A 12,323-nucleotide genomic window follows, 5' to 3' on the forward strand; every position below is an offset into this window, starting at 1 on the left:
TCTTATTAAACCTCAAATACACGACAAGTAAAACATTTCTCCTGCAATAGGGTTAAAATGAAGATCCTACGCCTGTACAAAGATGGAGAGGTAAAGACAGACTGAGATACAGCGAGAACCGGGAGAGAAAGAGGACAAGAGATAAAAGAGGTTGAGGGATGAGATAAAGGAGCTATAGAAGAAGTGGCCGAGAAAATACAGAACATTTATGAAAATAGACATGAAAAGAAGAATATGTAGCCTTCCAGAGAGCCCTAGCAGTGTAGGCCTACCTAGGAAGTCATCAGCGGAGAAGTGGTCAGCGTCCCAGACCTGCAGGGTGAGGCGTGCAGGGATCTTGTACTCTGTCTCATCCCAGGAGAACATGGACTCCTTCTTAGAGATGACAATCTTCTCCTCGGCCATCAGGTAGTCAAAGGGGAACACGAAGCGCCAGTTGAAATTCCCCTCGCCRGTCAGAGAGTGGTAGTGGACGTCTGTGTCCTGTTTGTCCTCCTGCTGCCCTTTCAGCCACCTGGGATAAAGGGTTAAATATCACAGGGGTCAAAGGTTAGAGGTCAGGGTAATAATGTTGTAAATTGGGTGTAAAGACCGTGTTATTATGGAGTTATTTRTTTGCATATCAGCTAGCATCACTCATCATGCTCTGTGTGAAGGTTGTCTGTGGAGGATAGGCAGACGCAGTGAAGATCAGATCACCATCTTACCTCAGTGAATGTGATTTGAGATTGTTCTGGATCATTTATAGTATGGCAGTATGTGTTTTATGCATTACAGGTCTGGTCCATTTAATACAAAAAAGGGAAGTTAGTATTTTTAAAGCAAAACACATGCATGATGTGACCCTCCAATAAAAAAACTGTCACTAATGAGACATTTATGAGATTATTAATTCAAACAAATTGAAATATGGCTATGGTGATGTTGTGTGGACCTGGGTAAATTCTATATGTGTACCATCTGATAACGACTGAATAAGAACACAGTTTGAACTGTGTATTTAAATACAAATGACCTGATTTGGTGTTGGAGGGTCACATGATTTCTAAGGCCATGCACACACAAAGCTTTCCCCCCCAAAAAGAGTCACATAAATGATTTCAAAAGCCTTTATGACAGTGCTTTCCTTCACTGGAGGGAAGATGCAGATACGACGAGATTAACATAAGCAGAAGTGTCATACAATGCAAAATGTGTCTCAATGCAGGCTCAGTACAGTACTGTGTGTGAGTGGTTTTGCTGCGGTGGCGTCAAGCGGGCAGTGGTTGGTAAAGAGGGTCGGGTTCCATTCATTTTCAATTCAGAAAGGAAATCAAAATTCTAATTTCAATAATAAAAAATGTATCTTTCAAAATTGATGGCAGTTTTAAATTCTTCAACTGGATAAAAAAAAAAGAAGATGAATGGACTGAATTGAAACCCCTGAAGGTGGGCACATTGGAGAAGCAGGAGGGGAGGCCAAAAACYTTTCTACGACTTTCAATGTCCATTAGTATTGATATACTATTATCATTAATAAGAAGCATCAGATTACAATAAAATTGCAAAAAACAATAAGGACATTTCCCATGCAAACATTCTTGACTAATGCTATAGTTTAACCCCTGCCCAAGACAATGTAGGAATGTGCTGTAGGAATGCAGGACCATACCAGTTAAACAAATGATAGTAAGAATGATTAGCAATTGGCTGTCATGGACTTATCCTGGCTTATATCCAATATAATGTGTATGAGAACTACTGAAAAGAAAAATTCTAAATCAATACGTGTCATCCACAGAACATATTGCAAACCATTTACAATCCATTATCTGGTTAATAATTCAATAACGATTAGTCAATTTTAGATTAGTAAATGGCCTGGCCCTAGTATCATTTGTGTGATGTCTTTGATGACACTGACTCTTTAGGCTGTTTTAGTGGTATGGCCCTGATTGGCTTCCTCTGCCTGTCGGCGTGAAGGCATGGTGGTTTACTGCGTGCTGATAGGAGGGCTGAGGGAGAGGGGTGGGACTTGAGCAGGGGAGCAGAGTTCTGGTTGTCTAGCTGAGGAAGGGGCGGGTAAGGGAGGGCGAGGGGTTTGTACGAGCCATGCGATGGAATCATATGTGTTTTACCCCTTGACATAGATGTCAGACATCTTCTCTCCTGTCATGAAAGCATCGTCCTCTAGAACTACGTCATCAGTGTTCCAAATAATAACACGCAGCTCAAAGCTAGACAACAACACAGCATCGACACACAGGAGAGAGAGAGAGAGAGAGGACCACAAACGAGACACGACAAACAAACACCCAACACACGGAAAACGTGGAAACAAAAAAAACACACAAAAAAACAATGATTAACGCCAAAAAACGCAGCACGCCACTTTGTCACACCCACGGGGGATCAGGGCTTAGCGCCACGGCCCTCTGTGGTACCTACCCCCTGACAAATATGTCACTGGACTTTTCCCCAGTGAAGTAATCATCGTCCTCGAGTATTACTTCGTCTGTATTCCATATAACCACCCTGAGCTCATATCTGGCGAGGAGGGATGGAGGAACACACATAGTTGGACTGCTGTCGTCTGGTGCTAAGTTAGCCTTTGAACATGGCGGTGTGGACTCTACAGCCATGTCCCAGGGCTAATGCTAGATGACCAACCCACTCTAAGGACATACTACAATTACCACAGAAAACCTGGAATCGCAATTAGTAGGAAAACTACAAGTCGATATGATTTAAGAGTTATATATACAGCACTTCATATTGGACCATAAATGAGATGCAATACTTTAGTCAACCTTTTAGAAAGGAGTTCCTATGTAAAAGTTGTCACATGATCTATCTGTGATGTATAGTATACACCAGAGGTGTGGACTCGAGTCACATGACTTGGACTCGAGTCAGACTCGAGTCACAAATATGATGACTTGCAACTCGACTTTGACTTTAACACCAATGACTCGTGACGACTTGGACTTGAGCCTTTTGACTAGACCTGACTTGATACTCTCCCCAAGCCCAAATATGAAAAAGTATGCTATTAAAAAAAGTGTGCAGCGCATCAACTCTTCATTTAACGGATTACAGTTTGAATCGGACAGCAGCCAATCAAATTGTGCCAGCTGAGAAAAAGTTGTGCGTGGCAGTGCAGAGGAACGTCGGCGGGTGAATTCAGATGGAGCCCTTGGAAAGATGGCACCCAAAATGAATATTTTCGGATATAAAGACGACGCTGTATCAACAAAAAACGGATTGCAACTTGCGAAACATGAGGGAAGAAAATGACAGATGGAGGCGCAACAATTTCCAACTTTGTTTGACATTTGAAGCTGCACAAAGAACGGTAAGTCGTGGCTAATATAGCCGACAGCTATATAATTTATTACTTTACTAGTGTATCATGTAGGCTAACGCAACGTTAAATAAATGAGCCTCCACACAGTCAGTCAGTGCGGGAACGTGATCATTGCACCCATGATTGAGCTACAACTGGCTAGGCAGTTGGTAGCCTACATCCTGCCTGATGTTACTGCTGTTCCTAAAACCATTGACATACGTTAGCCTACTGTAATCACACAGAGAGAGTGTGTGTGTGTGTGTTAAGGTTGGGCAATTGTGTACAAGCCTACATCGCCCGATTGCGCCCCATAGCGATCCTCGATAGTCGATCACTATTGGGGGGGGGGTCTTTCTCATGGCTACCCATGTATTTCCATGGAAATCTAACGTTTATTTGGAAAGTAATAAATATATTGATATTTTTTAAAGCATTCATGATTTGCGGAAATGTAATATACTAACTATTACTCTTGTTAAAAATATGAAATGGTATTACATTTGGTGAAGAGCACATTATGACTTGTTTAGGACWRGAAACTCAAAGTTTAGGACTTGAGACTTGACTTGATACTTGACYGTCTTGACTRGYYKRTMSKRMRSMWSWRMRSMGWCTTGACTTGGGACTTGAGTGCTAAGACTRGAGACTTACTTGTGACTTGTAAAGCAATGCCTTGGTCCCACCTCTGGTATACACTGTATCTACACTGACTGAACACTTGCGCCAGCCCCAGACAGGACCTACTTCTTTGGTTTCCGTGGTGATATGTCGATGGCGGGTCCAGGTGCTGGCATGTCCATGGGGAACATGTCTACCCACATCTCAATCCGCCCCTGTGYAGTTTAACAGAAGTCACAAAAGGTTATAACCGCTTATTACGGATTCATTATCCACTACTCTTAATTATTMACAGACCTGGGTTCAAATACATATGTATTTGAGTATCTGGTATTTCAAATACTTTTTTCTATGTATTTTCCAATACACAGTCCAAAACATATGAGTATTTGAATGGTTATTTGAKAACCAAATAGTCTACCAAATTATATTTGAAAGTATTTTCAAATACTATTTTTAAATACCTGGGTTAAATTCAAGGAAGTGTATTTGAGTATTTTKAAATGCTTTCCAAGTGTATTTAAACTGCTTTTCCTTTTCCCCTAAAATATATCTAAATACTTATTTGAAATGCATGTGAAAGTAATTGAGATATTTGAAATAGAATTTGAACCTAGGTCTGATTATTTCACCCTTATTAGGCGCTACATTACATTTAAATCAACTCAAAAGCACTACATTACATTTAAATCTGTTGGGAAGTTGCAGCGATGAGACAAGATCGTAACTACCAATTGGATATCACAAATTGGGGAGAAAAAAGGGGTAAAAWGTTCTAGATAAACCCTTATAATAATGATATATAATAATAAAAAACGTGGATCGTTTTTGAGATATTGGAGTTGGTGTGACCTGTTCGATGCCAGGTTTCTCAGGGTGGAGCAGGGGTCTTGTCTCGACGTGCTCTGGGATGAGTTTACAGCCCACCCTAGGGATCTCCTCCCAGTGCTTCAGCACCGTCAGGGCCAGGTGCTCATCTGTCTGCTTCTTTAGACCGTACACCACACACTGCACGGCACGCGCCGCACGCACGCACGCAGCACGCACGCGCACGCACGCACGCACGCACGCACGCACGCACGCACGCACGCACGCACGCACGCACGCACGCACGCACGCACGCACACACACACACACACACACACACACACACACACACACAACACACACACACAACACACAAAACACTCACACACACACACACACACACACACACACACGGTAAATACCAGGTCTCTCTAAATGTAGGCAAAGCTTAATAAAGCTTGCTCTGTTCAATGACAAAAATGCATCAAATATTAACAACATACCAGTCTCATCCTCGATCTCTGTGGCACCCATGAAGATACGGTTGGCGACCTTGACCCTTCCCCCGGGGCCGTAGTGGGGTCCGTCCAGCTTGCCCTCCTTACAGAGCTTGGCCAGGATCTGGCTTGGCTTCATGGGGTCACGCCACATGTTGTAACCATGCCTACCAGGAACAAAACAACACCACCAGACTGTTATCGATATTTACTTGCTTTTTCTTTTGAAAGAGACAGACAGAGGAACAAACTAACAGACAGACAGACAGGAACTCACACAGAGTAGTTGTTAGCGATGCCACAGGTAGCTCTGTGTTTGCTATAGTAGCGGTTCTCCAGGTCGATCTTGGTCTCCCCGATGAGGTCATCAGTGCCCACCAGATCCCAGTCGTACACTGACACGGTCAACATGGACTCCATGGGGAACGTAGCCTCCATGTCAAACGCCCTGAGAAGGATTTGAGGGAGGGAGGCAAGGAGAGGAAGGGATGGAGGGAAGGGATAGACCAAAAAGGATGAGATGAAGAGAGTACGGATGACATTTGAGATAAGATTCTGATATTGTAGAGTTCAGAAAAAAATATTTAATATAATATTTAATAATATTTTGTCACTTCACAATGATACACTAATACAAAATACTAATTATTTACAAAACCACATCGTGGAACACTCAAATTGAGTTGAGACACTTAAAACAATCATAGTCAAACATGGGACAGGCGTCATCTATAATACATAACATCATCTATACCAGGGGTCCAGGGAACAGAACTGCAGACCAAAAAATAACATCATTCTTTGATGAAGGGAAACAGAACCGGGAACGAAAGTGATCTCTAGTTTTCTGGAAAAGAGCCGTTATTTTTAAATCTTGAGAACCGGTTAATAATGTTATTTTTTGTTCCAAAAATATTCCTGATGTCTAGTATATCATTCTGTAATTTGGTGACGTTATAACGTTAATAATAGCCTAAACACATTCCAAGCCCCCTCCATGCCCATTCATCTCTCTCGCTCTGTCCTCTTCCCATCGTGAAATTTCAGTCGCATCTCACGGCTGCACTTATCTGACCGATCAAAACATGTAAACAACTAGCTTACGCATTCCATACTGTAGCAAGATTCTCTATCCGTGCTAATGGGTTAAATAAATACATGAGTTAATATCTAAAACCTATGTGGATTTCACTGGTAAAACAACAGAAAATGAACCATATGAAAAAAAGTGATTCTGTTCGGGGTGGAAAGTTTGGAAAATGATTTTGGTTCCATGCCCTGATCTATATACATGTATGCATAAACAAAAACAAAGCACAGTAGATAAAAGGACAATTAGGCACTTATAAACAAATGTCTCCATTGGAGGATAAGGTGGCAGGCTTTGGCGCAGGCATTTCCATTATTGTTAGCTGATAAAATGTCACGTCATTTATCATTTCCATCTAGACCGTTAACATTCTCGCTTGGTCTGGACAGCGGAAGAAAAATATAATTTACTATTACACATTAAACATTTTCCAAAAGAGCTTTGATATTGCTTGGATAAAACTGTATGTAGAAAGGGCTCTGTCACCAAAGGTGTGTTTAAAAAGGCTCTGGATAACAGRGTCTGCTAAGTGACTAAAATGCAAACAGGAAATGGTAAGCTTTTCATAGGCGGCGTTGCCAATGCATCTATGCCAGTTGCAAGAGTCACGTAATGCTTCAATGCAATAGCTGAATCAGAAGCAAAGTGCAGTCAGTGTATCCATCCACACTCACTTGCCAAAGACAGGGTTGAGCTGTTTGGAGATATAGTTCTCTTTATCCTTCAGCTCTGACTTGCCCAGTTTGATGACGACGTAGGGGTCCGCTTTCCCATTGACATCAGCAGGATGGAGGTCTGTGGCCTGGAACAGAAAGTTGAAGAATGTGGTATAGTTCAGGTTTTTATTCATTCATTTATTCTTAAAATCTTTTGAACCCTTATTTTACCCCCCAAAATAGTTGACTGAGAATACATGACTAGGTCGCTACGCTTTAGAGCAACAAACTGAGAAAGATTTTGTTTATGGTCAGGGGTTAGAGGCTGTTACTCACCCTGACTACGAAGACGCGCACCAGCACATTGATTGGGTCATTGTGTGGAATGCTCTGGAACATGCCCATGTTAGGGTCAAAGCCCACCTCCCGGGTGATCTCCTCAGACAGAGGCAACTTGTACATGCACATGGAGCCCTTGAATCTGCCCACGATCCTGTCGTCATCCAGGGCTGCTTCATCGTCGTCCCCTGCCTTCCCTCTGTACAGGTTGAAGGTGTGGAGCCAGTCCTCAAAGTTATCATACTCTGCCTCCAACTCCTTGTTGTACACCTGGAAAGTACACACACGCGCACACACACACACACACACGACAACACACACACACACACACACACACACACACACACACACACACACACACACACACACACAACACACCACACACACACACACACACACAACACACACACAACACACACCACACACCCACAACACACACACGCAGGTATCAGAAACCCTCTGAACAGCAAGGGGTGTGTATGTTTGTGCCCAGTGGAATCTCGAAGGCCTACTGACCAGCAGCTCGTTCACTTTGGGTTTGCTGGGGCGTTTCTCTGTCCCCTCTCCTGCATGGTGGCTCTTCTTCTTCTCCTTGTTCCTGCTCTTGTCTCGGCTCTTCTCCTTCCCCTTGGAGCCTTTTACAGGGTGGTCATCAGGTTTGATATCTGAGGGTGGAGCGAGGGAAAGGAGTGGAGGGGGGGGAGTGGAGGAGGCAGGGGGCAGGGGAGGGGAGTGAAGGGATGGACACGTTACAGCACTCCAGATAACAATCAGCATGAAAGTTGACATCTGACCCCTCTGGCCATCCATTGCCATGGCAACTGATATCCATGCCATCACGAGTAATTTCAAATGGAACATATTTGTTATCACAAGAGCCACCTCCTTTAAGAAATTCTGGAAGAAGATCTTAACAGGAACTCGGTAAACAAAGACATTAATAATGTATGTGTTTTACAATTTTGATTTAAAATTGAGTTCATGTCTCATGCTAGTAGATGTATAGATTTATACACATGATTTGTTTGATATGGAATCCTTCATGGTTAAATCAATAGATTAAGGGAGAAAGGGATTTTATACAGTAGAAAAGCTTTAAAAGCAATGGGTTACGTTTCTTTATCAGCCAACTTTCATGGTAGTGCAAGGCAGGCAGGGTTGGTCATGCTGGTGTGATGGGTCTATTGCTATGATATGACGTCATGCTTTCCTTCTATTTTAGGTGGGGATGGGTGGGGGGGTCCTAGGGATGAAGGAGGCGAGTGATGAGGGTGTGCAATGCATACAATGCATTGACATGATCACCTCAACTGGTGCCCTCTCCACCAGTCCGCAAGCAGGCAGATATAGACACTCTGATCCTATAGCATCCATCTATAAAAGCACACATCACAGCCATCCACTACTCCCATTCTTATCCACTATTTGGAGCTCGCACAGAATCCTGTCATTCTGAGAGACACGGTAGTCATCCTGAGAGACCATTTGGTGCTCAGCACCAGCAGTGTGTACCTGCTCCCTCTGCTGCTATCTCCTGCTCCTCCCTCTCCTCAGCCTCAGCCAGAGCTGCCTCCTGGGCCCTGAGGATCTGGGAAAACATCAGGATTATTCCCACAACACACACATACAACTGACTTTATTCCAGAACACTCTAGTAGTCTAATTGGAACTACTCAAACACTATTTACAGAATATAACCATAGTCTTACTAGACAGAACTAAAAGCTACATAATAGATTGTAATAGATCTCTCACCTCCATCAGTGTCTCTATGGAAGCAAAATATTTGGACCACCAGTCCAGCATTCTCTCGTCGGTCTCATCGTCCTCCTCCACCTCTCCCTTCTTCTTCTTCTTCTTCTTCTTTGTCTTCTCTTCTTTCTCCTCCTCATTCTGCAGATACGAGAGAGCGTCTGAACGAACGAACAAAAGTGCTACCTGGCATCGTAAATAAATGTTAGAGGTGGCAATTGATGTCTGTCCACATCGTGAAGCTCTTTCAAATGACGAGGGACAGATCCATACCACTTACCACATCAACTTTAATTACTGCATCAGACGACTACAGGGAGAGGGTCACAAAAAACAGCACCAAATTACACACAAATGAAACGCAAAATATATCAATATAAACAACATCAAAAAATCTTCATTTTACACCACACACAGCACCAGAGGAAAAGCCATGAACCTCAATTTCAATCCTTGAGTGCATCTCTACTTCTGTCCTTTTCCATAAATCAAAAGAGATACAAATCTGAGACAWGCGTGCCAAAGCTTACAGCATCTAACTTGACCACCGTGTCCATTTTCCTGACTGAGGGGTTGGCATCCATGTTGACTATGGCATCACCTGTGGGGTGAGAGAGGGTGCGGGGCAGGGTGCGGGAGTAAGGGGAGGAGGGGCGAGATTGGGACCCCCCGTTGGTCAGGACCATGTAGCCATTCATCAGTCTAGCTGGAGTGGGGTCAGGGGTGTGACCGAGGAAGAATAGGACAGAGAGAGAGAGAGAGAGACAGAGACAGAGACAGAGACAGAGACAGAGACAGAGACAGAGACAGAGAGAGAGAGAGAGAGAGAGGGAGAGAGAGAGAGAGGCAGGAGAGCAGGAGTGGGAAAAGGCAAGCGCAGAAAGCTTCAAAATAAGTAAAGCAGTAGGAAACACATTCATATTCACACAGGTCTGAGAGGAAATCAGAAACTGTTGAAAAGAATATGGAAGATTAGACTCAGAGAATATACAGTATATCACCAAATGTCCAGTAAATACTCAAGTAGTATGAATACATGGTATTGGATTCCCCTGAACAATACAAAATTGTAAAATCTTGTAATAGGAATAGAAAGTACTTGAAAAGCATCTTGCATAGTGTGAGTAGGCCTACCTGTGCTGGCCCAGTTGTTTTGCGTCTTGTCTGGGGGGCTGTAGATGAAGCGTCGTAGGCTGGTGACGGCGTGGGAACCCACCAGGGTGTATCGGCCAAACGCCCTGCAGTCCACTACCCGGATGTTAAGAGGAGGGTGGAGCAGCTCGTTCTCTGGCAGGTCCTGATGGTGCCATGGGGGCAAAGGTCAGGGGGTCACATATCGAGTTAGGACTAGGTTGTTTGAAGTTGCCTTGATCTAAGGTTTAACTTCTTTGGGATAGGGGGCAGTATTTTCACATCCGGATGAAAAGCGTGCCCAAAGTAAACTGCCTGTTACTCAGGCCCAGAAGCTAGGATATGCCTGTCTCTTATACACATCTAGATGTGTATAAGAGACAGGGACTAGGTTGTTTGAAGTTGCCTTGATCTAAGGTTTAACTTCTTTGGGATAGGGGGCAGTATTTTCACATCCGGATGAAAAGCGTGCCCAAAGTAAACTGCCTGTTACTCAGGCCCAGAAGCTAGGATATGCATATGCATGGTAGTATTGGATAGAAAACGCAAAAACATTTTTTTTAGGTCATTGTGTTTTCCAATGCTTTTCTATGGGAAACTTGATTTATTAGGGCCCAGATTGCAGTTCCTATGGCTTCCACTAGATGTCAACAGTCTTTAGAAATTGTCGATGTTTTTCTTTTGAGAAATTAAGAAGTCCTTTTCTTTCCATGTGTCACTCAGATGGACTCAAGTCTTTTGGTGCGCGTGAACAGGAGCACGCTCCTCGTTGTTTTTCTTCGGTATTGGAAACTGTTTATCCCGTCTTAAATTTTATCGATTATTTACATTTTAGGCTACCTGTGGTTGGATTAGAAACGTTGTTTAAAATGTTTGGACCAAGTTTACAGGTAACTTATTAGATACTTTGTTGTCATGTTGGGCGAGTTGGACCCGGTGTATTTCTGAATCAAACGCGCCAAATATATGGACATTTTGGGGATATAAAGAAGGAATMTATCAAACAAAACGACCATTCATTGTGTCACTGAGACATTTGGGATTGCAAAAAGATGAAGATCTTCAAAGGTAAGGCATTTATTATATCGCTATTTCTGACTTTTGTGTCGAACCTGCCTGGTTGAAAAATGGTTTTCATGTTTTTGTATGCGGGGCGCTGTCCTCAGATAATCYCATGGTGTGCTTTCGCCGTAAAGCCTTTTTGAAATCTGACACAGCGGCTGGATTAACAAGAAGTTAAGRTTWATTTTGATGTATTACACTTGTATTTATATGAATGTTAAATATTTATATTTCTGTAGWTTTAATTTGTCACTCTGCAATTTCACCGGATGTTGTCAAATCTATCCCGCTAATGGGATTRGAGCYTTAAGGGATCCCTAAGAGGTTTTTTAAACATCTGGAATCTATTTTATATGTACAGTACAGCATCTGTTGTCTTTCATTGTCTGAAAGGCCATCAAGATTTGACCAGGTTCTACTCACCACCTCGAACCACTTGACCAGTGTGCTGAAGTTGGGGTTCTTTTTGAAGTTCACGATGAGTGCCGACTGGACTCCTCTCCCTGCACACTCTATGTCCACCCTGGGTCTGTCCACCTGTGCCAAATTCACCCTCTTCAGGTCCCGCAGGCCCCAGAACAGAACCTGGACCACAACCCATCACACTGGATCAGACCATTTTGAACAGCACCCCCCAGATCTACAACTTATTTGGGGGTTCCACATCTAACACACTTATGAATAACTTGTTTTGGGGGTTCCCTTTAGTTTCCCTTACAGGATCTCCACTTCTTGGACTCACAGTAATGAGGGAGTTCCTCCTCCTGAAGTGTCTAGTTTTGGCGTACCTTCTCTTTGTCCTCTAGTTTGGAATACCATCCCCCTATTTGTAGTTTTAGTGCCCTCTCAGAGTGCTGTACCCTAGTCATAGAGTGTTGTCTCACCTCTATGCGATAACGGCTTAGGACAGGTCTGATGCCCATTGGCACAGGGAGGATGGGTCCACGGTCTGAGTCTGTCGGACCATTGATGGCAGGAAGCTCCGCKCTCCCCCCTTGCCCAATCTACTCAGGGAAGAGAATTGGGGTTATTTGTAAAAAAAT

The 12,323-nt window shown here is 43.3% G+C and overlaps 1 protein-coding gene across 1 annotated transcript in view; it reads right to left on the reverse strand.

The window, feature by feature from the left end:
• The window catches only part of LOC111954555 (otoferlin), a 137,002-nt gene that overhangs the window by 2,174 nt on the left and 122,505 nt on the right, over positions 1-12,323 (reverse strand). The window contains exons 28-43 of the mRNA XM_023974372.3: positions 12,165-12,284; positions 11,704-11,865; positions 10,222-10,384; positions 9,618-9,793; positions 9,368-9,397; positions 9,091-9,228; positions 8,848-8,923; positions 7,852-8,000; positions 7,333-7,605; positions 7,015-7,142; positions 5,528-5,698; positions 5,260-5,417; positions 4,799-4,944; positions 4,073-4,161; positions 2,428-2,526; positions 273-514 (exon numbers count right to left, since the gene is read on the reverse strand). Coding sequence (XP_023830140.2) covers positions 273-514; positions 2,428-2,526; positions 4,073-4,161; positions 4,799-4,944; positions 5,260-5,417; positions 5,528-5,698; positions 7,015-7,142; positions 7,333-7,605; positions 7,852-8,000; positions 8,848-8,923; positions 9,091-9,228; positions 9,368-9,397; positions 9,618-9,793; positions 10,222-10,384; positions 11,704-11,865; positions 12,165-12,284 — 2,320 coding nt within the window. The remainder of the gene's footprint in view (positions 1-272; positions 515-2,427; positions 2,527-4,072; positions 4,162-4,798; positions 4,945-5,259; positions 5,418-5,527; positions 5,699-7,014; positions 7,143-7,332; positions 7,606-7,851; positions 8,001-8,847; positions 8,924-9,090; positions 9,229-9,367; positions 9,398-9,617; positions 9,794-10,221; positions 10,385-11,703; positions 11,866-12,164; positions 12,285-12,323) is intronic.

Source organism: Salvelinus sp. IW2-2015, linkage group LG28 (assembly GCF_002910315.2).
Source record: "Salvelinus sp. IW2-2015 linkage group LG28, ASM291031v2, whole genome shotgun sequence".
Taxonomy (NCBI): domain Eukaryota; kingdom Metazoa; phylum Chordata; class Actinopteri; order Salmoniformes; family Salmonidae; genus Salvelinus; species Salvelinus sp. IW2-2015.